The sequence below is a fragment of the Stereum hirsutum genome (assembly GCF_000264905.1).
Source record: "Stereum hirsutum FP-91666 SS1 unplaced genomic scaffold STEHIscaffold_1, whole genome shotgun sequence".
NCBI lineage: Eukaryota > Fungi > Basidiomycota > Agaricomycetes > Russulales > Stereaceae > Stereum > Stereum hirsutum.
In genome coordinates, this window is record NW_006763131.1 from 807,222 (window position 1) to 833,342 (window position 26,121).

At 51.4% G+C, this 26,121-nt stretch overlaps 5 protein-coding genes across 5 annotated transcripts; 3 read left to right on the plus strand and 2 right to left on the minus strand.

Annotated features, from left to right (window-relative positions):
* Positions 1-2,820: 2,820 nt before the first annotated feature.
* Positions 2,821-4,790, minus strand: STEHIDRAFT_136038 (uncharacterized protein). Its single transcript, XM_007298494.1, has 4 exons — positions 4,629-4,790; positions 4,418-4,569; positions 3,653-4,361; positions 2,821-3,593 (listed from the first exon to the last, which is right to left on the minus strand). Exons 1-4 carry the CDS (start codon positions 4,756-4,758, stop codon positions 3,520-3,522), a joined length of 1,065 nt encoding a protein of 354 aa, XP_007298556.1. The 5' UTR covers positions 4,759-4,790; the 3' UTR covers positions 2,821-3,519.
* Positions 4,791-10,918: 6,128 nt separating this feature from the next.
* On the plus strand, positions 10,919-13,793 carry STEHIDRAFT_126863 (uncharacterized protein; the record flags this gene model as incomplete). Its single annotated transcript, XM_007298495.1, has 4 exons — positions 10,919-12,090; positions 12,154-12,691; positions 12,765-13,322; positions 13,389-13,793. 4 exons carry the CDS (start codon positions 10,919-10,921, stop codon positions 13,791-13,793), a joined length of 2,673 nt encoding a protein of 890 aa, XP_007298557.1.
* Positions 13,794-14,602: 809 nt separating this feature from the next.
* STEHIDRAFT_136039 (uncharacterized protein) lies at positions 14,603-17,382 on the plus strand (the record flags this gene model as incomplete). The annotated part of the gene is made up of 12 exons (XM_007298496.1): positions 14,603-14,640; positions 14,680-14,862; positions 14,920-14,984; positions 15,045-15,728; positions 15,851-16,186; positions 16,240-16,451; positions 16,513-16,526; positions 16,587-16,650; positions 16,706-16,815; positions 16,878-16,974; positions 17,034-17,058; positions 17,116-17,382. 11 exons carry the CDS (start codon positions 14,603-14,605, stop codon positions 17,052-17,054), a joined length of 1,824 nt encoding a protein of 607 aa, XP_007298558.1. The 3' UTR covers positions 17,055-17,058; positions 17,116-17,382.
* A 2,513-nt stretch (positions 17,383-19,895) lies between these two features.
* STEHIDRAFT_117057 (uncharacterized protein) lies at positions 19,896-22,104 on the plus strand. The gene is made up of 6 exons (XM_007298497.1): positions 19,896-20,107; positions 20,173-20,484; positions 20,553-20,795; positions 20,859-21,295; positions 21,356-21,790; positions 21,857-22,104. The coding sequence occupies exons 2-4, from the start codon at positions 20,374-20,376 to the stop codon at positions 20,871-20,873; spliced, it is 369 nt and encodes a 122-aa protein (XP_007298559.1). The 5' UTR covers positions 19,896-20,107; positions 20,173-20,373; the 3' UTR covers positions 20,874-21,295; positions 21,356-21,790; positions 21,857-22,104.
* A 1,593-nt stretch (positions 22,105-23,697) lies between these two features.
* On the minus strand, positions 23,698-25,051 carry STEHIDRAFT_151297 (uncharacterized protein; the record flags this gene model as incomplete). The annotated part of the gene is made up of 2 exons (XM_007298498.1): positions 23,698-24,932; positions 25,000-25,051. 2 exons carry the CDS (start codon positions 25,049-25,051, stop codon positions 23,698-23,700), a joined length of 1,287 nt encoding a protein of 428 aa, XP_007298560.1.
* Between the last annotated feature and the right edge of the window lie 1,070 nt (positions 25,052-26,121).

The following is a 26,121-nucleotide window of genomic DNA, read 5'->3' on the forward strand; positions in this document are numbered from 1 at the left end:
TGTCGGAGCATGTTCAAAGTCTAGCCAGTCTCGAGCCGCCGGTAGGAAGGATAGGATGAAATGAAGAGGAAAAGGTAAGGTCCTGGGATACTCAGGTTATCTGACAGCGAAGGGCTTGACGGTGAGGAACAAGGCGAAGTTCAATCGCGGAGTCGATGTCTCGCGGTGAGTGAGTTCTAGCAGTGTGGCGCCTCCATCCTCCATCCCCGCAGGGAATCAATAACAGCGGTAAGAAAGAAACCATTCACCGCGGCCTCCAAGCCTCGCAGGTTCGCGATCCCCGCGGCAGGGCTACTAGTACAGTAAGTTGAAGCTCTACTTACCAGCTCTTAGCTCCTCCTCGGCCCTCGCCACACACCTTAGTCTGGTACCTGCATCAGATTCAAAAGCGAAACGAGCTCGAGCTCTCCATCTCCGCCCGAACGACTTCCCATCTCCGCCTTCACGTACTTATTCGCATTCTAAATCTAAACAGTCGTCGAGCGCTCGTCCAGAACTCCATCCGGAGACAGTCCATCCACACGCACACGAGAGAAGGAAGACGTCGGAGGAAGGAGAGGGCAGAGTCGATGGGTCTTATTCGATAGACGCCCAGTTGACAGATCGCGTCACACGCGTCGTGGTTCTTGCACGAACGCGGTAGTAATTTGCCTGTTCTATCCAGACCTGGGAGCGTCGCTGAATATTGACAGTCGATGTCTTGATCTCCAGCGAATATCATTATTCTGGCTCAGAGACTTTGAGAAAAGACAGTCCAATTGTGCTAGGCTTTGCAACATATTGCAAAGGTGAAGTTGCCATGGAGTCGGCAACAGCAGCTTGAAGCATGAGGTTCTCCCACTTTCAAGTCTTGCCATCATGATCTCAAGGTTGTCGTGCAGACCACACTTGGGCCACACGTAAAACTAGACATCGAAAGCATGCCCACAGGCTGCCACAGCCTCAAAATCAGTGTCCCATTCAGGGAGCATTTTTGTCTGCAGCATGGTCTGATGCCCGAATGGGATGTACATTGACTCAGGCGGTCAATGTTCTTTTTTGTGTGCGTGTGTGTGTGTGTATAAGTCTCCGGACTCCAACCAATTGCCAGGACGACGGTTATTCATCCATACACTACTCGTCCTGTTGTGCATGCAGACGTTGAAATTTATCCCAGGTGCACCTACTCGGCTGGAGTAAAGCGTAGCCTCCTACGCCGAACACATATTGACCGACTTTTCGTTAGCCTACATGCGCACGACAGGACTCCAATATGCGTTCAGCGCCACACATACGTAGCATCGTCGAGTCGCCGCGGACGGAGACACGGGCCCTTTCTCACAGGCTCTTCCCTCTCCTTTCTCGCTCAGATTCTTAGAAGCTGATGCGATCTGTCAGATGGGCGTCTATCGAATAAGACCCATCGATCCTGTCCTCGAGGAAGGAACGAGCGACGGTCTTGAACCCGCTGCGCCTGATATGTACAACTGCCATCAAGATGATCTTCCTTCCTTCCAAGTCTCCTTCTGATCCCTCATTCCCCATTCCATGGCCAGATGTATCAGTCTCAGTACTGCATATACCGTACAAGCGCTCAGCTCACCTCCGAGCCTCGCATCCCGCCGTATGCGTGTAAGTATGCAATGCGCGCCCTCCCACTCCACCTCTTCCATCTCTTTTCCTGATTCAGACCCTCGTGCTCGCTTCTAAAACCCAGTTAAACCCGAAACTCCTGCGTCTGCATATGGGAATCGTACATGTCAGTTGAACTTCAAACAAGGCAGTCTGCGAGAATGTTTGTGCGAGCGCTAGCATCGTAGCAACTCCCGGTCCCAACTTCTAACAACATCAATCGCCACTTCCAAAAACACACCCGCATCTGACACTTCAACTCTATCTACTGTCTGACTTCGAAGTCGGTGTATCCACATAGCATACCCACCCACGCCTCCACCGTATCCTTATTACATATCTCCCCGTTTGGCCGTTGAGGACTCCATACTTCGAAATTTATTTTGTTCTCTTTACGATACTTACTCTACCGCCGGGCTACATTGGGACTGTCAGGAAGATGGAGTCGGTGTCAGAGTCCGTAAGTCGTAAGAGTGGAAACCCTTCAAAGCTTCAACAAGCCTAGGCCTGCCAGTATACGGGCGATCATCTCCACCTACATACACTACCTCCTGTCCTTATCCTCTCGTGATGATAATACTAAGAAAAAGCAAATGGAGCGCCGTCGCTGTCTGATGCAGAGGAGCGATCCCGTCCCAGTCCCAGCCCAGCCAGCCCGAATTTTCGACCTCCTGAACTTCAAGTTCAGCCGTACACAATCATTTTAACCTCCAAATTTTCCACAAATTTCTTGACACCTTACCTGACCTTCCTCTGAATCAAAGTGGAACGGTCGAGCAACAAGAAAAACCCCCCATCCCCATCGGCCTCGGGCTCGCCATGTGCTCCCCCAGCCAGGCCTCAATTATGCACTTACGTATCGTATCATACCGCCAACCGAAAATTAGCGTTTAGGTTTCGCGGCACCCTGCACACTTGCAGGGGAGGAAAAGGGAGTGTGCGGCCCGGGCCGGATGAACTCCAGTACCGTAGCCGGTGCACTGGGTGGATCTGGGTGTAAGATGTGGTTTCACGAATCCCGAATCTTGCCTCGCTGTTGCTGTTTTTTTTTGTTGCGAGTGTGATTGGTCGGGGGTTGTGATTGGTTGGAGAGGGACCAATGAGGGCGAGGCTGTTGAACCTGGTATTCGTATGACCATTTGATGGCCATTGAATATTGAGGATCTGTACGCGGTTGGGTGGCACACGAGCTCGAGAGCGAATTCGAAAGGGGCAGAAGAGGTCTACGTGGTTCTGCATTACTGTACTTTATCTACTCGGTGTATCTACCCACACGCAACAACGACAAAGGAACGAAACAAGTATCTGCTAAACAACAACATCGTATGAAAAGAAGGTACTGGAACAAAAGGAGTGAAACCAACCAAGAACCGGAGCGGTAATAAAGGACAGACAGACAAGAGACAATAATGAGAATAGAAACCCGAGACCCCAGAGAGTAATAAGAGTGAAGGAATAAAAGTCAGCTGGGACTGCGAGTTGTCCGAGACGAATAAAAGGCAGGTGAACTATAAACAAGACGGCGCGCGGGAGACCAGAGGAGACGAGAGGGAGAGGACGAGGGTTCATAGGTATAGCAAAACAGACAGGTATAGCAAGACGATGGAGGTATACACAGATGACGGAGGAGAGCATGCAAGTGGGGCATATCGGGGGCATGAGGGCGAGGCAGGGCAGGGCAAGTAGGGGATAGGACGGCGCCGTAGCGGGATGCAGAGGATGAGCGGAATAAAGTATATATATGGAACAATAAGATAGCAAGAGGCGAACGCGGCGACGATAGTCTTGAAGAGTGATGCGAGATTATATAGTACAATTGTTGTGGTGAGGGTGTCGCGGGAGCGTAGTATATGTTCGCCTAGAGTAATATGGACGTCGAAAACCAGAGAAGCGATGCTGAAGAGAAGACTAGAATGTGGAGAGGATGCAAGGACCGTAGGGAGTTCCTGGCTGAAGATCACGAGCGATGCGGATCTGGAAGTCTGAAGACGAGTGCACGATGAGCGACGAAAGTAAGTAAAGGAGAAGAATGTGCACTGACCTCCATCCTTGACCACAGGGTTCTCGCGTGCTCTTCGCTGGCGCTCCTCCTCCTGTTCCATCTCGACCTCATACAGAGGTCTCCGGCCAGGAAGGCGAGCGGCAGCATCGATAGGGCACTTCTTCGGGGTCCATCGACCACCACCGGTGCGCTTGCAGACCTCGCTCTTCAATCGTAAGGGATAAGAGTCGAGCTCGCCTACGGGAGAGGTAACTTCGGGTGCGACGGAGGGGTCTGAGGGCGGTGGCAGACTGAGCCGTTGCTGACGAATGGAGCGGCGGCGTATAGCGGCAACGGCAGGGGCAATGGATTGGCCGTCGGGAGGGGTGAGAATGACAATAGAGCTGCTTCTCGAGCTAGTGCGAGAGCGAGGAGAGGTGGTAACGGGTAGCGGTGCAGATACAGGTGCAAGGGGAGCGTGAGATGGTTCGGGTGTACGGGGAGTAGGACAGCCGTAGAGTTGGTCGAAGCAGGCGTCGCACACGCGAGCTGCGTAGAGAGGCGAAGTGGGTGACGCGAACTGGGCTATGGGAGTGTTGCGTGGCGGGTGAAGGAAGTCGAGATTGGACGTGTCGAGGAGGCTCGTCCTGCGAGAGGAGCAGGTGGCACAGAAGATGCCGCCACACTTGCGACAGTGGTGTCTGCGTTCGAAGATGGAGAACCGCTTCGGGCAGGTGAAGGTTTCGCAAGATGCCGCTTGGGAATCGGGCTGGACAAAAATAGGTTAGCGTTTGAGTTGCGCAGAGGGAAGATAGGACAACGAACCTTCCAAAGATGCTTTGGGAGGAGGACGGCGAGGTGTTCATTAGGGCGGACATAAGTGGCGTCGAAGGAGGCAGTGTCTGAGATGGTGGCGTCGGAGGAGGCGTCAGAGGGGAAGGAGCATGAAGAGGACGCGGAGGAGGGCGAGTATTCCGCTGTGGCACGTGGTGTGTTAGCGGACAAGTAGCGATCGAAAGAGGGCGTGGGCGCTTACCAGAGTCTTCAGGGAGACTGTCAAGGGAGCGGATGGAGGGCGAGAGGGAACCCAGCTTGCGGAGGGTGCCTGCGATGGGGGCCACAAGGGCGTGGGAGGGGAACTGTGTGGCGAGGAGAGAGGGAGACATGGTGTATGTTGTGGAGGAGTGGGGAGGGCGGGGAACAACGGTGGCCAGGACGCGTCCAGCGCACTGTTATAAACAGCTGGATACGATCGCGGACCACCAGTTCGGCGCATGTCGATGCCTCGCGTCCAGCCCAATTGACCCCGACGGAGCCGTCAGCTCGGACTTTCCCTGGAACATCTCCCTTGCCCCTTCCGGACACGTCGCCAGTTCTCTCATCGCCCCGCCCCAGCAAGTCCCATCTCCTCCCTCCCCAGCCCTCGCTCTTCCCCTCCGCTGCTCTCTCCCCCGGCACTGCCCTCTCCATAGCATTTCATGATCCCCCATCCTGATATCCCAACGAGGACCATCGTATGTTTTGTGTTTCAGGTCGTAAACATACACCCGCCGTTCTCCTCGCACCCGCCACCCACAGCGATCGTCGCTCGTGCCTCTTCCTTTCGACCCCTCGGGCGACCTTTTGATCGCTCTCCTTCCCTCCTCCTTCGTTTCCTCTCCATTTACCTCCGTCCCTAGCACGCCCTCGTCCTTAACTTTCTTCCCTTTTTGGCTGCGCATTCTCCTCTCCTGTCCCCGAGCTTCCCGTGTCCGGTCTCTCCAATGAAAGAAAAACAATCAATTCGCTTTTTTCAGCCCATCCGGAGGCGAATCTCTTCTGCGCCCCATCGACATCTCGTCGCTCATCATCGTCAATCGCGTCCCCGACTGATCGTCGTCATTATTTCCCGCACCGAGAGCCGACAAACCCAAAAATCGATCTGCGCTGCTCAACGTCCTCAACGTCTTCCACTTCTTTTCTTTGGTCATTCTATTCAGCAATTTCCGTCACTCGCCCTCCCACCCCTGCGGCCATCACTTCTTCGTATCCCCCTGCTCCTCGCCCTCTCCCCTCCGTCTTTCTTCCAGTAATTCAGTGTTCCTCGCCGCATGTACAGTTACCACCGCGGTCCCCTCGTTCTCGCACTAACCTCGATAGACTAACGCTTATGATTACGGTAACGACCCCTACGGTATTTTACGGCAAACTGCCGGCCACTGACACAGCCCCGTAGGCCCGTCCTGCCCCTTCGCCCGCCTCGCCAATCGGCATCTCATCATTTCCCACACCTTATTGCCCGATTTTGCACCCCCTTCCCTTACGTTGTCCGTTGCGCCGTTGCCTGGCACTTTGCCTGGACGCCGTCGACGTTATGTACGGTTCAGAATCTTCATGTTCCGTGTCCCCAACGCTTTACCGAATTGGGGAATTCTCTCAGTTACGGTTACACGGGGCGCTCGGAAAGCGGAAGATGTGCGGTCCAGCTTTATTCAACCCCACATGCCGTCCGGGTCTTCCTCAGGCGGCACTCGGTCTTGTTCCGTTTTATTTTACGAGTTCGCTTTGCGGTTTATGTACTCCATCCGGGTGGTCGTTGGGCGTGTTCCTTCGGTTCGCTGTTCGTCGAGAGGAGTCGTGGGCCGTTCGATGTCTGCTTGCTAGCAGTCGGACGATCATTAGATCAAATAATAGTAGTCTCTCTTTCGTGTGTTCGTGGTGCGTTTCAGAACATGACGAAAATGAGCATAATATCATCACCGTGGAGTGCTCATGATCCCGATACGTACCCTGCAGCGGCGGAATGGCAGCGTTAGCGAGAGCTCGTGTTCGATGTTGGACTGGGTTGACGACGACGGCTACAGCGTTCTTCCTCTGAGTCCGCCCCCTCTGACACGCGCAGAATACGAATCGCTGCTCGTTAGCGCCGTTGCGTTTCGAGGCCAGACAGGCCACGATGCCCTGCGTAACATGTGGACATGTGCGCCGACGGTGCCCCTTGATTTCATTCATGCATGCAAACATGAAATTTGAAGAAAGAAGTGTACGTGTTGGGAATTTACATAGGCACTTCAAGTTTAGGAGGTTATTACGCTCGAGTCTCGATAGCAAATGGGAATTGAGGGACGAACGGGCGACGGCGACGTCGTCTCACTGAAGTCGAGATGAAGAGAGATGGGTTCGGAGGATTGGGAGTGTAACACGAGGTTCGCTTGTTGTGCTGGTGCGAGCAGCGCGTTCATTGGTTCATTGTTCCAGTCAGTGCGGCGAGTTATGAGCTCGAGTGATGAGTGGCCAATAACAATGATGGACGGATGAGGAAATGCCGACGCCGCATTGGTCCCCCCCTCTCTGCTTTGATCTCCGGCTTTCCCTCCCTAGCATCTCACATTAGGCACACCAGGAGGCATGGGGATATCGAGTGCCGGTGTCAAGGGGACGTTACTGTATGTACCCTGACCGTAATCTGACTTTCAAGCTTCAAGCTTCAAGGGAAGGAAGGGTGTACGCCGTGCTGTCTGTCAAATCGTGAAGGAAGTGCGGCGAAACACGAAACAGATTGGTGTGTTGGAGTACTGAGTGTTATGGAAATGGTAACGTTTTGACGATTAGGTTTCGTTGTCGATGCGGGGATGGGCGGACGTGGGTATGCAACGTTAATAGTAGAAGTAGAAATCCGGGGAGGACGGGGTGGAAGTGACGGGTGACAGGTTGAAGGATGCAGGATGCAGGATCGTACATAGCTCCGTATGGGTGCGGGGTGCTTTGAAGGAGGTTTACGAGGGAATTTCGGTCAGGGTTCAAGTATAGGTAATAATCGTTGGTTTGTTCGACCAATGACAAGGTGAATGGGACATGGAAGAATCCGAACGGACAAGCTGTAAGAGGCGAGCTCGGACGTTCTCGATATTAAATAGATTAAAACTTAAAAGTCTTCATACCGCCCGAGAAGAGCATGCAAAGACGTATGTTCCAGGAGACGTTGATGGGGAGTACGTAATCGAAGAAAACATACGTGTACGTCGGTACGCAGAGCGAGGACGCTGGACGGGGATACGTGTCGTCCGAATGCCAATTGGCAGCGTCGATGAGAACTTGAATGTCATGGATATGGATATCGCCGAGGTGGAGTGACCCTTTCTTCGAGTTCTCCTTCGAAGGCGGATTCGGAGTCGAAGCGCTTGTCAATGGGCAGTACTGTACTGACTGACGGTACATACCCCACCGCAGCTGAAACGGCGTTCCAAGACCAAGAGCATACGGATAATACTGAAGAGCATGAAGAATAAGCCTGACATGTCGATCGCAGAGCTGGCATTCGTTCAACATGCACAGTACATACACATGTATATGTACAGCCTTCAAGGACCTTCGGGTGCGCGTACAGCCCTCCACAGTTCAGTAAGTACGCGTCGTCGCAGTCAGGTCATAACCAAAGCCCCTTGAAGAGAATTCCAGCGAAGGGTTCCGTAGAACACGTCTAAGGTCCGTAGTAAGTAGCCGTTGCCAATGCCAACGACACGCTCGGGCCCGTTGCCCTCGTCGAGCAGCATGCGCACGGGCCACGTATGTATAGCTATAGGTACTACGCCGCAACCTCCAGTGATGCAGATGCCCGAGACCGAAGTGTACTCGACAGAAGGTAAACCCAAAACAGGAACAATAGCCTTCCGGAGAATCGGATGCGTAAGTACAGCCTCCCGTGCCAAACGCCATCCCGCCTCTGCTAGGTGTGTCCCGCCCTTCCTTTAAGATGCCGTCGCGTCGGGCGCACAGCGAGAGCATGAGCCGAGCCGGAGAGAAGAACGAGAAATCAGCCTGAGGACTGCCACTGTGTTTGATTCTGTCAGACGCAGGCGACGACTCCCCGAGGCACTGGCAGGATGAAAGGTTCGGTCGAAAAATGGAAAGAAAATTGCTTGAGACGGCGGTGAGTTACCGGTGGCAGCTACGACGGCAGCGGTCACAGACGATCGTGCTTTCGAAGGGGACGATCACTTGGCACGAACGTCAAAAGTGGGAGCAAGCTGCCTCCAACGATCGCGAAGGGTGGGTCACTGCTGTCCGCCGCAGTTTTTTTTCTTTGTCACTGTGATCATCGCCGAGGTCGATGTCAACGGAAGTAAACGACCGAGTCGGCGTCGGGCCTGGTCTCGATATACCTCCGTCGACTTTAGGTGGACATCGAGGGGCGATCCGGCGACTGACAACCTTTTGCTTCCGGGTTTCTTGGCCGAAACTGGAAGAGAGCTGGCTACCGAGCCGACCGATGCCGCTGAGAAATGGTCCAGATACGGGGAGTATTTGCGGTCCGGGAGTGATCGGTGGCGGACCAGAGAAAAGAGCAGCGAGGACAGATCTAGCGGTCAATCGGGTTGGAAGAAAATGTTTGTAGTTCCTTCGCAGACAGGATGCTAAGTATAGCCCGACGCAGAGAAACGGCACATCGTATTGTGAACCCGATGTTAATGAAAGCTTGGCGAGAATTCGCTTTGATTCTTTCTGAAAGGTCTCGATTCTCGAGGCATGAGTTTGTAGGTGGTCGAAGCAGAGCGTCGTGTTCCGGAAGACGGCCTCGATATCGATGAGGGAAAATCACCAGCATATGCGGATGCACGCGTGCGAAGCGACGAAATCGACCATAATCTCGAAGCTGCTGGTTGTCCTCAGGGTAATATCTGATTGTGATCCTCGAGGCTTACCGAGTCCCCGAGTCCCTGTGCTTCCTTCTGCGCCGATGTACCTTTGCGCTGGGCAGAAGACTGTCAACGAATCTCCATGAATTGTTCATCATTATTTTTTTTCAAAGTGCTTCCAGGGGCTTCATAAGCATCCGTGCAGGTCCATTTTGCGAAAGAGGCAGGATGAAAAGATGTGGCGAAGTGTTGTGTGGGGTTGTCGCGCGCTGTGTGGGGAAACGGGGCTCGGAACAAAATTTACAGAAAAATAGACGTGCCTGTATAGGTCTTCGGCGTATGAATATTGAGCCCCAGTGAAAAACGCGTCGATGTGTATCTATGAGGCGATGTGTATCTATGTAAATATATGACGGTCTATGAATTTCGATTGCTTGCAAGACAACGTCCACTGACGACACTGTCTGAGTCATACCTTCCATTTTTGGGTAAGGGTCCCACGGCGAGTCGTTCACAGTAAGTTCAAGTTCAAGTTGAGCTTGCCTCCGTCATTGTTGTGGCGCTCGCTCTAGCGTATGGTCTGCTTGCAACGAGCTCCTTCACGAAGACCTCACAGTCATATACCCTTCTGTGCTACTGTTAGCTAGGCTGGCTTCTCTGATATCCGAGTTCTGGGCTTCAGTTTGAATGTTCCTAGTCACCAGTGGGCTCCTATTGAGCCGAGCTAGCAGTCTCCGAGTTCTCGCTGCTCGAACTACGCATTTCTCTATGCTTCGTCCTTTCCACTGCCTCCAAGGGTCTTTTCTTAGGACAAGGTAGGTTGAAACAATTGTGGATAACTCATAGCCTCTCTCATGTGTCTTGTAATACATAACTAGTGCACACAGCGGCATTGCTGGAACACTCGGAACATTGAGGCCAGCCGTGGTCAATCAGACTGGGCGCTCTTACTCCATTACACTCCAGGCTCATATTCGGAAATTCTGTCCTGTCCACCACCTTCATGCTCCGAATCTGAAACACTCTGCATCTACCTCCTCCCGAAACGAAAATGCCGCTTTGGTTACGAAATATCCCTGTCCATGTGCAGAATGTGCTGAAGTTGGACGTCAGGTCTCTCGGCAGGCTCTGAAGACGCACACCGGCCTCACACCAAAAGTCCTTGCTTCTCTAACACCGGAAGAAATTACTGCACACATGAACCGCTTTACAGCCGAAGCGGATCAGTCGTCTCTTCAAGCCCCTGCAGCTCCTGCTGATTCCGCAGGCCCTTCGCTCTCGTCTACGTCAATGCGAAAGCGTAGTGCAGACGACCGGAGTGCTGGCTCTGCAGAACAGAGTAAGCGCCAACGGGTAGAAGACATGGATGAGGATACACTGATTCCCGTATGTGATCAAATCGATCATTCTTTCATGCCCGTTCTTGTTGTATGATGCACTCATAGAATCCTCTCTTCAGCCTGACAGTCCACCACCCTCCCCTCCTGCACATCCACCGCCTTCTCAGACTCCCGAACCACAACCACTTCCCAATCCGCAACCACCGTCCATTGATACACAACGATCTACCCACCAACCTCATACTCCTGCGGGTCCGCCTCAGCATCCTCCCGACTTTCCAGACCCCGACAATGTTCAAGAGCACAATCATATTCCGATCGAACTTCCGAATATACCAGAGGATGCAATCGGTGTTGGAACTAGTCCGGAGATGATGGAGGTGCCTGCGGCGTCGGTGATAGAGGATTTTCGGATTGGGGAGGAGTTCGTTCGTGGTGTCCAGTTAGCCACTCTGGACAATGGTGGTTTAGATTTAGAGACCGTTGATCGGCTACGTAATCCCCTGCGTACACCACTCAATATAACAGACCCAGATTTTCGTTTATCCCTCGATATCTTCCTCGCCACTCGAAATGCTTCACAGAAAACATATCACGACATCCACCAGGCCATGCAGCGCCACAATCCCGAGTCTGCTATGCTATCACATGCACAGATGAAACACCGTGTCGCGGAGCTTAGCGGTGTCACTCCCATCATTCATGATATGTGTATCAACTCCTGCCTCGCATTCACCGGTCCATTCGCCAATGAGACATCGTGCCCGAAGTGCAAGGAACCGCGTTATGATCCACAGCATCCACACTCTCGAGTTGCGCGTCAACACTTCTCGACAATTCCTATCGGTCCCGTTCTACAAGCTCTGCGACGAAACCCAGAGAGTGCAGAGAAGTTTCAGTATCTCGGTCAACGGATCGAGAAATTCTTGGAGCAATACAATCACAATCCTCTCTTTTCTCCTCAGGTTTTCGAAGACTGGTGCGATGGTAGCGACTTTCGCCGTGCTATCGTTGAGCGTCGTATCACCTCCGAAACATCAGTCCTCATGTTTTCGATGGATGGCGCAAAACTCTATCGCAACAAGGATTCGGACTGTACAATCGCTATTTGGGTCATCCTCAGCCTGTCGCCTACCATTCGCTACAAAAAGGCGTTTATCTTCCCCGCATTCTTCATTCCTGGACCACGACACCCACGCAACCATGACTCGTACATGTATCCAAGCTTCCATCACCTCTCCGCTCTTCAGAATGGAGGGCTCACAGTCTGGGATGCCGCCAAGAACAAGATCTACAAAGACTATCCTTTCCTTGGTTTCGCCACAGCCGATGCAGTTGGAATGGCTTCGCTGTCTGGTGGTGTTGGGCATCTGGGGAAGTTTGGATGTCGTCTTCGCTGCATGCAACAAGGTCGTCGGAAACCAGGTGACAAGAGCTACTTCCCTGCCTATCTCAAGCCGAACAATTACTCTGTACCGGGATGTGACCATGCAGATTCGAGTTATCGAGAGAGGAAGGGGACCTCGGCAGAACTGGCTGAGAGGTGAGCTTTGATGGAGTAGCACTTCAACCGACCTGTCCTAATTGACTGTGATGCATTTTACAGGTATAAGAGAGGTGTTGACTACGTTGGAGCATCCAAGGATCAAGACGAATACAACAGGCGTCGACTCGAGACCGGAACTTGCAAACCTACCATCATCAGCGGGCTTCCTCCCCAGCGTTGTCTCGGTGTTCCTGGCTGTCTCTGTGGCGACTGCATGCACCATCCTGCGCTCAACATACCCGATAATCACATCAACCTTTGGCGGGGACGGACAAAGGCTGATAAGAACGACAACAGGGCGTCCTGGGACTGGGCCACACTTGTTGGTCCGGCATGGACAGAGCATGGTAGTCTACTCGGTAAAGCTGCTCCTTACTGGCCAGGATCGTTCGATCGAGTTCCTCGAAATCCGGCAGAGAAGATCTCGAGTGGTTACAAGGCATGGGAGTTTATGCTATATTTCTATGGTATCGGTCCTGCAGTATTCTACGAATTTCTCCCCGACAAGTATTGGAGAAATTACTGTCAGCTTGTCAAGGTTGTTCGTTATCAGGTCCAGCATAAGATCTCCCATGACCAGCTTCTCGACTCCCAAATTGTGCGTGATCTTCTCTGTCATTTTCTTCTGGAGTTCCAAGTCTGGAAAAACGGTATTCTAACTTATTTTCCAGGCCGCTCAGAATTGCTGTGAGGACTATGAATCACTCTACTACCGACGTATGCCAGAGCGCATCGACTTTGTTCGCCAAAGCATACACACGATCTCTCACATGGCTTCAGAAACACAACGTGTCGGACCCGGTGCATACGGAAGTCAGTGGCCACTCGAACGTACCATAGGCGACCTTGGACAGCAGATCAAGCAGCCCTCTAGACCGTATGCAAACCTCTCACAGCGCGGACTCCTTCAAGCACAGATCAATGCATTGCGATCGATGATACCGGATCTGGATGGAGGAGTTGTACCTCAGTTGCCGCATGGCGCTCAGGATTTGGGTAATGGGTATGCGTTGCTTCGTGCCATGGACAACATACTTCGACCCATCACACCTGCGGAAACGGAAGCTATTCGTGTGTATGTGCTAGGCCTCAGTGGGGTAGTTCAGACACCGACTACAGCGGTCACACGTTGGGCCAGGTTGCGCCTGCCAAATGGTCAGGTTGCTCGAACACTTTGGAAAGAGTCACGAAAGCCGCTCAACCAGCTTCGCATGTCTCGAAATGTAAAGGTACTATATTTTCTTCTAGTCTGCTCATAATTAACACAGCTTGAACTGACCATGATTGACTATTAGATAGAGAGTGTAGACGTCTTCAACGGTGAAATGCACCGTGCCACTGATTTTGGAGAAGTCCAGTATTTCTTTCAGCTTCAGGTTGCTGGAAGAACTCGAACTGTCGCAATGGTCTCCCTACTTTCAGACCTCGAAAAAGACCTCTTCTCCCTTTCGCACGGCACACTCATGTCTTACGTGCACACCGCTCATCCAAGCCTCCGTGTTGTCAATGCCACGGATATCAAGTCTGTGATTGCTAGCATCCCACACCGCATTCAGAGGTACGAAAGTGGGAGACTGAGGAGGTTTGGTGATGAGAGCGAGGAGCCATGGAATTGGGAGGATCGTTTTGTGGTTGTTGAGAAACCCGGATTAGATGTTGCATCCATGGCAGGAGCTCAGGAAGAGATATTGGACGAGTAGAAAGTTGTACTTCTGTTAGAATTGGGTCAATGCATGCGGAAACAGTACACATATACAAGCCATAAATCATTTGGAACTCTTTGAAGCATGCAGATACCCATAATAGACCATTACTGAGAGGATAACACAAGCAGATAATCATCCAAACACAGGTCAGTGAGGTATCTCGAGCAGGGTGGTGTAAGTAAGAAGCGTGGGAACACAGGTCATGGAACAAAAATATTGTCGTATGAATGAGATACAAGACATCACACCTATTCTAAAATAAATTTAGATAGAAGATATGCATATGTAGACGGTATATGTGCATTGCCCAAGGTTGCGCATACGTTCCGTGAGCAGGAGCAATTTCGATGAATTTTCTGGGAGAGGTCTTCCCGCCAAGTGCCGAGTGTCCATGTGGCTGTGCTAGAATGTCGCGCCTTGGATTCCGCTGGACCGGTCCGGTGTCCGATTCAAATCGCCAGGCTGTAGAACAAGATTGACTCAGGTTATTGAGATGAAAAAAAATTATCTGAGAAGGTACCTATGGTAGTCTTCCTCTCAAAGAGTGACAAATCAATTGAAGGCCAATAAATGCTAGCAATAACTCGAACACTGAGGCAAGCTCAGAAATTGCTCAGAAACCAGAAGAAGTTGTGTGGTGATTAGATCGTTCGTTCGATCTGATCTGATCTACTTTCTCACACTACCGCATCGCGCTGATGCGCCTTGTCCATCGTTCTACTAGCGCCTAAACGAGACATTCGTCAACCTCTTCGAGGTGCCCTGCCGTCGCTCTCAGTCTCGCGCCTCTTGCAAGGAAAATAATGCACACTCTCGAGGGCATACGTCTCCTCCTCATTTGGTACGCTCTTCAGCTTGACCACCATCTCCCATCCCACAGCAACCGTGTACTTGTCGCTCACATGGAGCGCGACAATATTCCCTTAGATGCAGCGGCGGCGGGACACTCTTTCTCGCCAGATACCGTAACTAACAATGCTGATGCGTTCACACTCTTCTCCCGCCAAATCGCTGAGATGCAAAACCAGCTGCTCTCTCTGCAGACAGAGAACGCTAGGTTACGGTTCGCACCAGCAGATCAATATTCTAACGAAACTTGAACTGACTGTATTATATCTAGGTCCGGCGGGCAAGGTTCTAGCACAGAATCGATGTCGCCAAGCATGAGCCCACCGTCGTCTATAGGTACGTTGCTCCATTCTTTCAAATTCTGACGGGTCTCACATTATTTCGCCGACGATGTAGGCCCTAGAACGCCTTACACTCCTAACCACTTTCTATATCCTTCTACTCCTATCGACCTGGACCTTCTACCGCGCAAACTTGCCTTCACGCCATCCCCCATGCAGCCCTCTTTTCTCCTGCCCCCCCCTCAGCCTGTACCCGCATTTGCACTGTCCGATAACGATTCGCCTTCCACATCCGAGTCGCCTTCCAAATCGTCCATAGAGATACCGCCGGGAAGGTTTTGGAAGCAAAAGGCTTGGAGGGAGGCTGTTGAATCGGAGAGATTAAGGAAGAGTGTCGCAAAGCCGGAGGATACGGGTTTGGCTCTTCCTAATCGCGGCCGAGGAAAAACGAGGCTTGCAGCGGGAGATAACGTCATGTTTGGATTCCTCGAAAATATGCAGGGCGTGGTCATTGATGGAGGCGATGTCACGTCGCTCAGGAGCTGGACTAATATCTGGTTTGATGACCGTTATGCTGAGGGTGAGCTGCCCACGAGTAGCAAGGATGTTACGTGGTTGCGCATCGGTCCAGGGGTGCGGAAACGGTTTCGAAAGGATGTCCGAGACGCGTTCACGGACCTCACGTTTGGTGAGAATGGTTGGCAGATCGAGGCGTTCATGGAGCTGCAGTTCCCTGCGTGGAAAACTCAGCGTTGGGCTCGGACGGAGAAGTTGAAGTCGAAGAAGCGGGCGACAGATCGTGCGTTTCTCTTCACTCTTGATGTATACAGTCAATGTTTTTTTTTCAAAGCCTATCCAAAATCTTATCCCTTTTTTTCTTTTATCTTCCCTGAACACAAGCTAACTTGTCCTCACTCCTAGTCTCTTCGGACTATCCTGAGAAGAAAGCCAAAATTGAAGCCTTCGACACTCCCGGTCCATCTGGCAGCGTCAACATGGAGGATCTCGATCCACTTTGCGCCTCCACGGATGTCGCCACCGATTCACCTCGCGCTAATCGCGACTTTGGCAATACATCCAGTCGTGGCGGCGACGACAATGCATCTATTCGTGGCCGCTCGCTCGAGTCCCATGTAAAGGGTGCCCCTACTACCGGTACACCTCCTCGCAATGTTGACGCTACACGTTGTTTGAGCGCTACACCCGCTTCAACCAGTAACGCTACTGCTCAGGATGCCCAAGACACCGTTAGAGACGGTAAGCTTTACTCGGGCGCGTTATATCCTCCTATTAGTGCTAATCATTATCAGTGGTTCCTCACGAGACTGAAGCCGAGGTGATGGGCGTCGTGTCAGGTCAAGTTTCATCGTCACCTTTCCATTTGGTATCTTCATCGAAGGAGCTCAGCATTTCGAACACACCGCCTCCAGATAGTTCACTATACGCTACTGGCCTATCGAACGATCTACCTCCGGGTCCCACCGACAAGAATCGGACGGCAGTCTTGTCCGCACCTTTCATGGTGCGTTTCTCTCATGCTGTCATTATACCACTTTTCACTAACAGTAGCTTTATTCTCTTAGGAGAATGATATATTGTGCGTATCCTCACGGTATGGACTCTCGGATGTATCGTTGACCATGTCATTTATTTGCAGAGCCGGCACTTACACACAGGCAAGCACGGACTCAGTGTTGCTCCCTACCGAATCAGGTTCATCCGTGAGTTGTCTGTTTCGTCTACATCTGCATTGATTCTCATGCTCTAAATATACAGAGTCGCATGGTGTCGTCTTACCCAACACCCAGCAACCCTATGAGTGTTCAGACGGATGGCGGAGTGAAGGGGGGCAAGTCCCTAACTCCCGGTGTAAAGGATACGCCGAAGTAAGCTGCACTTTTTACCATTTTCGCCTCCTTCTTAGTACTTATACCTCTCAACGGCTCAGACGGAACTGCGCCTTACAGTGGAAAGCAGCGTGGCCCAATATGACGCAAGCCGCGTTCGAAAAGCACTGGAGCACGTTGGCAGACGAGGTGAAACAGGTAAGCCGTTCTATACCACCTCGCAGAAATGCTGTTTGCCTGACTCGTACTTTGAATAGACATACAAGACTGTGAAGTAAATAGGTATGTCGGCAACTGCACGCCTTGGATTCGACGACGCTGATATCCAGTCTTCTGTAGAGCTTATCGCACTGCATGGGCACGCGACCCTCTCCCTTTCCACGCCCTTACGACCCTCGTGCGATTCGTGGAAATACCCCATTCTCATTTTTTCATACTCTCTTTCTCGGTAGACACAAACATGCTGTCCGGCTCAGCATCGATTCAGGCTTTCTTTCTTGGTAGACCGTCGAGAGCTGTGGCGGTTGTATTGATGTGGCGCGAGATGCGGCGGAGCAGACTCTCGTAGATATGCATATGTATACGTAGAATCAACAATAAAAGCACCCTTTCGTGCCAAATATCCCGATAGACTGTAAATTGGAACACATGGAATCTCATAGAATCTCATAGATACTACTAGGTGCCCCATGTCGCCGAAATGAGAGCTCAACGGCCCCATAGCTATTCATAGATACACATCTCGGAATGGTCCAAGTTGCGACGTGTATCTATGGAATAAGCGGCAAGTGCGATTCCATAGATACACGTCGATGCGGTTTTCACTGGGATTGAGCAGCAGAAACGAACATCCGGGATGTTGAACTCGCGTCGATCGCCATGATCGTGCATAAGCAGCCTCGGGTTCGGGAGACAAGTTTGCCATAGGGCCACCGCCACTCACCGCTGAAATCGGAAATGTCGTTGTCTAACAAAGATCTGTTTGGATCAGGACAACAACAGCGAAGGAAAGCACATGCAAGCCATCCTATTTCTAGGATCCGAACCGAAACCATGAGGTTATACCCGGCGTCCTGTTGAAATAAACATAGCCTTCGCGTCGAGGAGAATCCGAGGAACAATGTCTCTGCCGGGCTGTTGATCACGATGACAACACGAACACCAGTAATACCGTTACAGGCAAAGATGTGCGATGCAAACATAGCAATGGAGCAAAACAAACGTATGTGTTACCCTTTCAAGCCAACCTCGAAACCCCGACTTGTGCTGAGCACTATGCTTACCTTGTGAGAGTACGACAGATAGGAAGCATCAAGCTTTCAGCGTACGAGGTCACTTGATGACTGAAGTCAAACACCAACTGCACATCTGAGCAGTCAGAGCATAAGGGCCAATGCCACGAATCGCATCGGTACCTTTGGTGGCATGAGACACCGAGATATAATGGTTTCTCTCGGGCATACGAGCTGTTGTTGAGCTAAATTTGTGATGTGTAAACCGATCCTCCATCAAGAACTGTACCCAAACACAGGAATGCCCCGGTTTAAGCTTCCACGAGGGACACTATGCAGGAGTATACCGCCGGGCTTTCCAACTATATGCAGATAGAGTCCGAGAGGAAGAGGGTGCGAACGATTAAGAAGACGGCCACGATGAGGAAGATTCACCTGAGATAACCTCGAGCTTTTCCATCATGGAAAGGGACTAGACACAAGGGAGGATGACCCAGCACCTAAGGATGAGACACCAACATCCGGTTCACTATCTGCGCTGGTCAAAGGTACTTGGGCCCTGACACCCAGTCGCAACCTCCTTGGGTGCCTCGTGAGGATGTCTTAAACTGTGTCCAGACCTCACTCCGAGCCTACCATGTATTCAACCAGAACAAAAGTCCTTTCGGAAAAGCTAAGTGGTACCGGTCAGCTCTCAGGCGGAGCGTGTGTTGAACAGAACCTTGCTCACGATATTGTGCTAATTCCAGGCTTTCGCATGATGAATACCATATTCGTCCGAGAGTCCTTTAGTGCTGGTGTAGATTATTTCGGTGAACTTTGTCGCCGTTCGGGAGAAGCTGGGAAGAGATGGACCCAGTTCAGCGTTCAATCGTCGATTCGTTCATCAGCAGGAGTATTCGAAGGTCGGTTGATGGCAGTACGCGGTAAAGGCGACGAGGCGTGGGAAGGAATAGAATCCCGCCATTGTGCGGCGCCACAGCTTCTCACGGGGAAAACACGCTCCTGTCACGCGGTAAGTGCCGGGAGCGTCTTGTCTGTGACGGGATCGTGTTTTTGTGGCACCTGTGTAGTTAGTTAGGGGAGGGGGACCTCTGGCAATGAAAACCGTTCGAAATTCCCTCGAAATTCCACGGAGTGACAACTTTGATGGCCATGAGGTAAACCCGGCAACGGCACCCGAACAGATAAGATTGATGGGCGGCGCCTTGCGTACCACTGAAGCGCCCGCACTGGATCGTGTTTCTGATTATCGGGAGCGTGTTTTTCCCGCCTCGTCCCACCTTCGGTAAAATTCTGGCGGGGAGCTTGGTGTGAAGCGCCCAGGTGCGCAGACACCTTCCTATCCAAAAAAACACGATCCAGTCCCATCAAAACACGATCCAGCGCGCCTCCGTCACGCCCGCCACACTCCCTCCCTCGCCACCCTTCGCCGGCTTCCCTTCAGTCGCTTTGCTCAGACTCAACCATCCACGGCTCTGTAAAAATTCTCAGAGACGTGCCAATGCTTGAGAAAGCCAAAATTGATTTCTGGGCCGCTTCGCGGCCATTTTCAAAGTCCTGTTTTATTTGTTAGTGATGGTATGTATTTATGTGCATGTACATGTTTCAGAAAATGTAGAAGTACGCTATAATATATGTTTTTTGTTCTCAATGCATGTATAACCTATTCTCCGAGTCCCTTACAACGATCGGCCCATAGAAATCAACCTACAAAAATGAATGCAGCTCAGACCGCACCTCCTTGCAGCGGTGCCACACTCAGCCACACTCCCTTGCTCTCCCGGCGTGTCGTCACTATCCGTCACGTCACGTCACACTGTTACCGTAGCGCGTTTTTTCCATTTCCCAGTTCCACTTCTTTCTTCTCCACTTCCACCCCAAGCCTTTCCCTCAACGGTACTACTTACTCCGTGCGCCTCGCATATTCGGACAACATACTGGACATCATATCTCTCTTGGGACAGAACCTGATGATGCGTTTCTCATATATATAGCTCCACAACGACATGCTCGCTCTGAAGAGTCTGCTGCAGGTGATTTCGATGACGGCCCGGCGCGCTCAGAATGCTGTATACCAGTTGTTCACGGTGGCACTGGTGAGCTTTTGCAATGTCGGGATCGGTTTCAGCTCTCTGCATGTGCTGAGAATTCTGGTGAAAAGACTAGATGAAGAACACCTTCCGCGAATACAGCACAGCGGTGGCTATGGTACCGAAAATGTATTCTTTCCAAACCCGATATGCTGACCATTGATGAAATACACATTGACGTCCCAATTTAGCTGTGTACCTATCATGGCACTCTGAGAATGATCCCTGGAGGGCTTTGACGAGTTACTTGCTGTCTCTGCGCTGGCTAAATGATGTCACTTTCTCTCTTCACATGCTGCCCAGAAATATCGAAACCTTTGGCTGCGCACAGGAACCGACCATTTCCTGGATACTCCGGAATGGTTCCTCACATCAACTATACGGTAGGCTCCTACCCTTCTCAGGTATACCGACGTTTGCGTGCTTCCTCATGCGCGACTGTATATCACAGGCTACCCAGAGATTTTCCGCGCAGCTCACTCTCTGGATGGTCGCGGAGCATCCGAAGGTACGCCGCCAGTCACGCTCGTCGGGTGCATGCTATACAGAGACCATATTCCTCGAGAAAGCGGGTATATCTACTCACACAGATTGGTCTGATCTCCGATATTGGACCTTCTTCGAGATGTACGTGTTCATCAAGTTTAGAATGGGCTCTGTGATGGATGACCTACGGAAGTCGGGGGACTACGAAGTACGCGTTGTCCTATCAAACACCCCCCCTCCAATATTACTTACCTTTGGAATGGTGTCATAGTTGGCCATTTCGTAGCGTTTCTCGCCGTATTCATCGGTAGGATAGCATGCCCTTGTCTTTTACCTTTGATCTTACTCGAATGTGCTCATTAAAGTCGGCGGTGATTGTATCTCTTCTTCTCGCCAGGCTTGGAACAACATCCGACCTCCACAGCTCATCCTCGGTATCTATACACCTCAAATACCGTAGACCCACCGCACTCCGCCCTTGTACTTTGCTCCCGCTCTCTCGCTCCTCCATCCTTGGTCGTCCACCAATCGTTCACCGAGCTTTCTCCACCCGACGCTTTCCTCCCATCGTCGGCAATCACGTTGGTTCATTCGTTGGAAATTGGACCCTCGGTACCACCACCTCCGACAACCTTCTCAACATTTCTCTCGTAGGCCACGGTCCCGTACACGGATAAAATTCGTGTTTAGGATACCTGCAAGTGGCACGTATGTCCTCTCGCACACGCCCTTACCGCTCTCGGCTCACCAACTCCCGTCTGATTCCAGGAGGTGATATTATGCGACCACCGCACCCGTGAAAGACATCTCGCCGCTCTCGACGGGCATCTTGACGATCTTAAACTCAAAGGATTTGTGGCGTCGCCCGTTTCCCCTCGGATAATCTAAATATCTAACCTTTAAGGAGGACGAATTCCAAATAGGCTTTCTTTCAAGTGGCCGATACGGAAAAGGACTGGTACCATCAACCCAATCTTGCGGGATATTCCGACTCTGATCCTCAGGTTCAAGATGCCTCGGTTTGCGCGGACTCAGAACGCCACACTGTTCCCACTCAGTGTTGTCGAGATCACTGACATGGAATCGGCGGTGCCGCACGAGGGCTCAGTGTCCAGGCACCAGTGCTGAAGGTGTGATGGGTATGCTTTGATCCTACGGGAACAGATATCAGTTGGAGGTGGGTGGCTCAGCCGTTGCAGAGTAGTGAGTCTGTAGTTCGGAGTCTGGTCGACCTCTCAATGATAAAGTTTCTTCCCGATAATGTGTTAGGAATGGATCTATCCGTCGTTTTCTACTCCATTGCTTCTATTGCGTTTGAGCGGTGTCTCCGTACATCTCTACGATGACTTGAAGGAGCTCGACGGATGCATTGGGCGCCCTGTAACTCTGATCTGACGTTGGCATGTGCGACGTCAGTGGGAGCTGAACTTTGTTCGTAGGCGCCTGTTTGTGTCTGTGGACACCAGTAACCAGTGCAGGCTGCCAGTAAACGAGAGATGATCACTTCCGGCGTGGAGATGTTGGTTTTGAAACAGTTGTTGTCCTCTCGGATCTTGCTTCACAGCGCGCCTGCCGTTGATGATCTGTGCTAGTACTCGGTCAACCCGAGGCGTGAAGACGCCCGGCGTATCCGTCGCTCAGAGGTGAGTACTTCTTGGTCCGACTTCATGATTCCCTAACTCAAGAGAACCCGCTCATTCCATGTATAGTGATTGCATCGCGTTTGGTCTATGTTCGTACTCGGTGATGATGAAGGTGGGTCGTCCGTGATTGTTGCATACGGCTGTGGTATGGCATTCCTCCAAGGGGTTGCTTATCTCTATATTTCATGGCAAGGGAAGCCCATTGCGACCTGATACGACAGCCCTTTCAGTTCGGCAAATGTATCATGAACGTGTCGTTATTTATTAGGCCCTTCATCGAAGGTGCAACCGACTTCTACTATCAATTCCTGGCACATGCCGAAGTGTCTCACTTCTCCCACACGGACGTACGACATCCTGCGACACCCGAGTCCGCTCTTCGTGGGTACGATGAGATGCGAACACAGGTGAGCCCTCACTGCGCTTGACAATGAACGGCGCCTTGCCTACAGCGGTCTGTACAGGCTTATGAACTCCACTCTTCTATCAGGAACGGTCTACCCGACTCGCTCACTGAACTAACAACATTGCAGAAACAGTGTTCTTTCTCTCAGGTTCGTAGCAACACGTTTCTCAGCGGTGAACATAGAAAATTACCCTGTGAGCCGGGAATAGCTTGCCAGCCAAACCTTACTGCTAGCCGCCGATCCGTACCTGTCACCTTTATCGACGACTTTGAATCTGCCCTAGCCCCGGTCTTTCAGACCACATATACAGACTATGCATACTCATGTCTCAGCACCGCGACCTAATACCCCAACGCAGTGCTAGCACTCCTCGTGTGTTTGCTTTGCCTTGATACATAGCATGGCGTATACACTAGCACAGGAGGAGGACCGAATAGGACCGAATATTTACTTTCTGCGAGAACCTAGTGCGGTTCGATGCATCGTGTTTTTCCCATATCCGGTTCTGTTGTAGGACACGCCGCAGGAGGGATGGCAGCAAGAGCGTTTCGCCGTGTTCCTCAAGTAGAATGCCAAAACCAATGTGCCGCATATAGCATGATATGGAAGTAGCACTCAATGAGCTGGGAAAGGAGCACACTATCAGTTTCGGTAATTCATGTGTGTGATTGTTATCCTCTTACCCCCTATGTGGTCGTTGGTGAACACGTTGGAGGTGTGGCTTTGTTTTGAGAACGTGGCTAGACTTCAGCACTGTTTGGACGGCTACTGTACTTCGTTTGCAATCCCTGTTTCTATCAATGCACTCTTGTTATAGGTTCAGCTCGTCAGTTCTGGGAAGAGAACGCTCAAAGTGGTTGGTCCCGGGATGTTCCAGGCATTCATCTCATCAAACCAGTCATTGTTATTGAAGTCGAGTCTGGTTTAGAGTTCGCCAACAAAATGGAGATAATGCGCGGAGAGATTCGTTCGACCGTTTACGAACACTACCTGGATATATGCAGTTAGGCCAAGAAGGGAGTCCATACAGCGGATACGAGGACTCACCTAACCTGCCGAGTCATGTATCTTCAGGCATCTGTAGTCCACCACCGTACCCCCTGTCCATATCTGGCCCTGGATTCAAATCCAAACCATACCCCCAACCCTTCTCCAGCAAGGCTAGCACCATCCCCTCTTCGGTTTCATCCATCTCTAAGCCACCCTCTCCCTCCTCCTCAGAGATAGGGTCTTCCAGTACACCTGCCGACCATGTCCGCGTCGTGGTCAAACATTTGCGCAAAAGGACACCCATCTTCCCCTCTAGTGCATGCCGCAGTGCAGCGGACGGTGCCTTTTCCCGAAGAGAGTTCGACGAGAGTCCAGGGGCTGGATCGAGACAGAAGGATAAGACGTGACAGAGATGGTGGAGAGCTTCTCTTCGAGCGAGGTGTTTGATTCGAGCGCTACGAGGAAGTCGGAGTGGCTTCCTGCTTTGGGTAGTGGGTGTTTGACTGCCCGAGTCAGGGTGCGAAGATTGAGAGTGTAGGGCTGCGGCGGCGACCTTTGAGTCGAGTTCAGAAGTATTGTACAGACCATCAAGTTCGCGGAGAGCTTCGAGTATGACACTATCTAGTAGTGTCTGAACAGAGATCGTCAAGGCAGCGGAGTGTTTGGAGTAGCGCTGAGAGATATCGACGCATATATTGTCGAGGACTTGGCGCACCGAATGCAGGAGATACACGATATCGGTAGGGTCGATGTGTGAGATCGTTTGAGGTCGTGATGTCGTCAAATTTGTCCGGTTTACAGAGGGTTTTGGTGCGAGTAAGAAAGCATCGAGCCGAGTCGAACAGGCAGGTACTATGGAGCGAACAGCTGGAGTAAGAATCCGTGTACACAGAGAGCCGAGAATCGCTTCGAAGGCGTTAGCAATGTTGTTGTCGCCTTGCAGATACAGATTGAAGAGTGAATCTGCCTGCATCGTGTCGTCCCATGCTGTCCGAGTTGGTCTCTGGGCTTTGCGTTTTCCGGCGTATGCGCCGGCGATGAGGGGGAAAGAGTAGCAGAGTACGCGTGGAACAAGGTCGGACACAGATGGCAGCAGCGTTGTTGGTGAAGGCATATAATCTTTCATAGAGGAAGGCTGAGATAGCGCAAAAGAAAGAGCATGGCCGACGGCGTCAATGCACCCAAGTGTGGAAGCCACGCTCACGACGGCTGAAGGTCGTTCTGAGTCAAGGCCAGATGAGCCAATGTCGACCAAAGACTGTAACGTTCGAAGAGCTTGCGCGAGAGGTGGAGGGTGCCAGGTCACTATGGATTATTCTCCATGGTAAGCTCGTGCGGAAACGTGGATGGGCAACATGTAAGAAAGACTGACAATGATCATCCGGAGACAAGAACATATCTATCTTCGTCCCAAGGTGAGGCATAGCTATGGGTATATGCGTGGAGGATACTGATTTTTTGCTTTTCTTTTGCTTCTTAGGGCCTGTTGCCGGCGTAGTGGATGATTCTGTGCCTGTATCTGACAAGTAAGATGCTGTAGCGCCAGATGCACGAAGAGCTAACAGCTCTATTGCAAGTCCGGATGAGTCCAATTTCGAGACAAAAATACACATGCAAATCTATCAGACACACTCACCAATGCGTTCGGACTCGGATATCGTTTTCATCTCGCGAAGAGTGCCTTCGAGCTGCAGAGCTCGGTCCCTCCATGTCTCCTCTTCGGAATGTTTCAGAGGTAGAATGGGGAAGAGACTCCTTAGATCACAAAGAAGATCTATATAGTAGTTCACGATCATGTTCCAAATTCAGCACGCCATGGAAAGGGATCGTACTGACATGATAGACATTTTCCGGGCGGTCGACATTTCAGGACAGATATACCCTGACGCGCCGTGTGCAATTTAGAATTTCAAGTCTCGACTGAGCAGAGCCAGCCAGAATGAACTTACTATGGCGATGCGAAGTTCTTGAGAAGGCAGTATGGTCATTGTATAGGTACCCAGAAACGAGCGAAAGGAAGGTCAGAGGCCGTTGCCCAGTAATAGCGGACTTTTGCGCTCGTCACGTTTTCTCACGCGCATGCGCGGACTTTGAATTCCAAGCCCGTGTCAAGACTGTGTCAGACCATGATGATTTCAGTCAGTCTGTTCAGCGTTCAAACGTTCACCTTTGATCGATCAGTTCATTCACAGCTCGCATCTTAGCTGGAGATACTCTTTCGTTTCGCTCACCTCTCCCTGCATTCAACAAGTCTGTTTCACGTAAGCTCACAGCCCAGTTGCAGCCCAGAGCACACAATTAAATTACCCCGGAACGCCATTCGACGAGACAAGTAGTCCCAGATTTGGATCGATGAGTCTACGAGGCAGCCTCTGATGAATATGTCTAGGCTCCCAAAAAAACTGCGGTAGTGACGATTGTAGATGATACATCTACCGAGATACGCTGGAGACTAGCATACAAACGGTAGACAGCATACGAAAATCTGGCATCC

Bases quoted from the DNA above. Each gene is read 5' to 3' on its own strand.
- STEHIDRAFT_117057 (XM_007298497.1), top strand. From the start codon at position 20,374: ATGTCACTTTCTCTCTTCACATGCTGCCCAGAAATATCGAAACCTTTG. The intron at 20,485-20,552 runs GTAGGCTCCTAC...TGTATATCACAG, and splicing joins TTCCTCACATCAACTATACG to GCTACCCAGAGATTTTCCGC.
- STEHIDRAFT_136038 (XM_007298494.1), bottom strand. From the start codon at position 4,758: ATGTCTCCCTCTCTCCTCGCCACACAGTTCCCCTCCCACGCCCTTGTG. The intron at 4,570-4,628 runs GTAAGCGCCCAC...CACGTGCCACAG, and splicing joins CAGTCTCCCTGAAGACTCTG to CGGAATACTCGCCCTCCTCC. The intron at 3,594-3,652 runs GTCAGTGCACAT...ACTCGTCTTCAG, and splicing joins CCCTGTGGTCAAGGATGGAG to ACTTCCAGATCCGCATCGCT.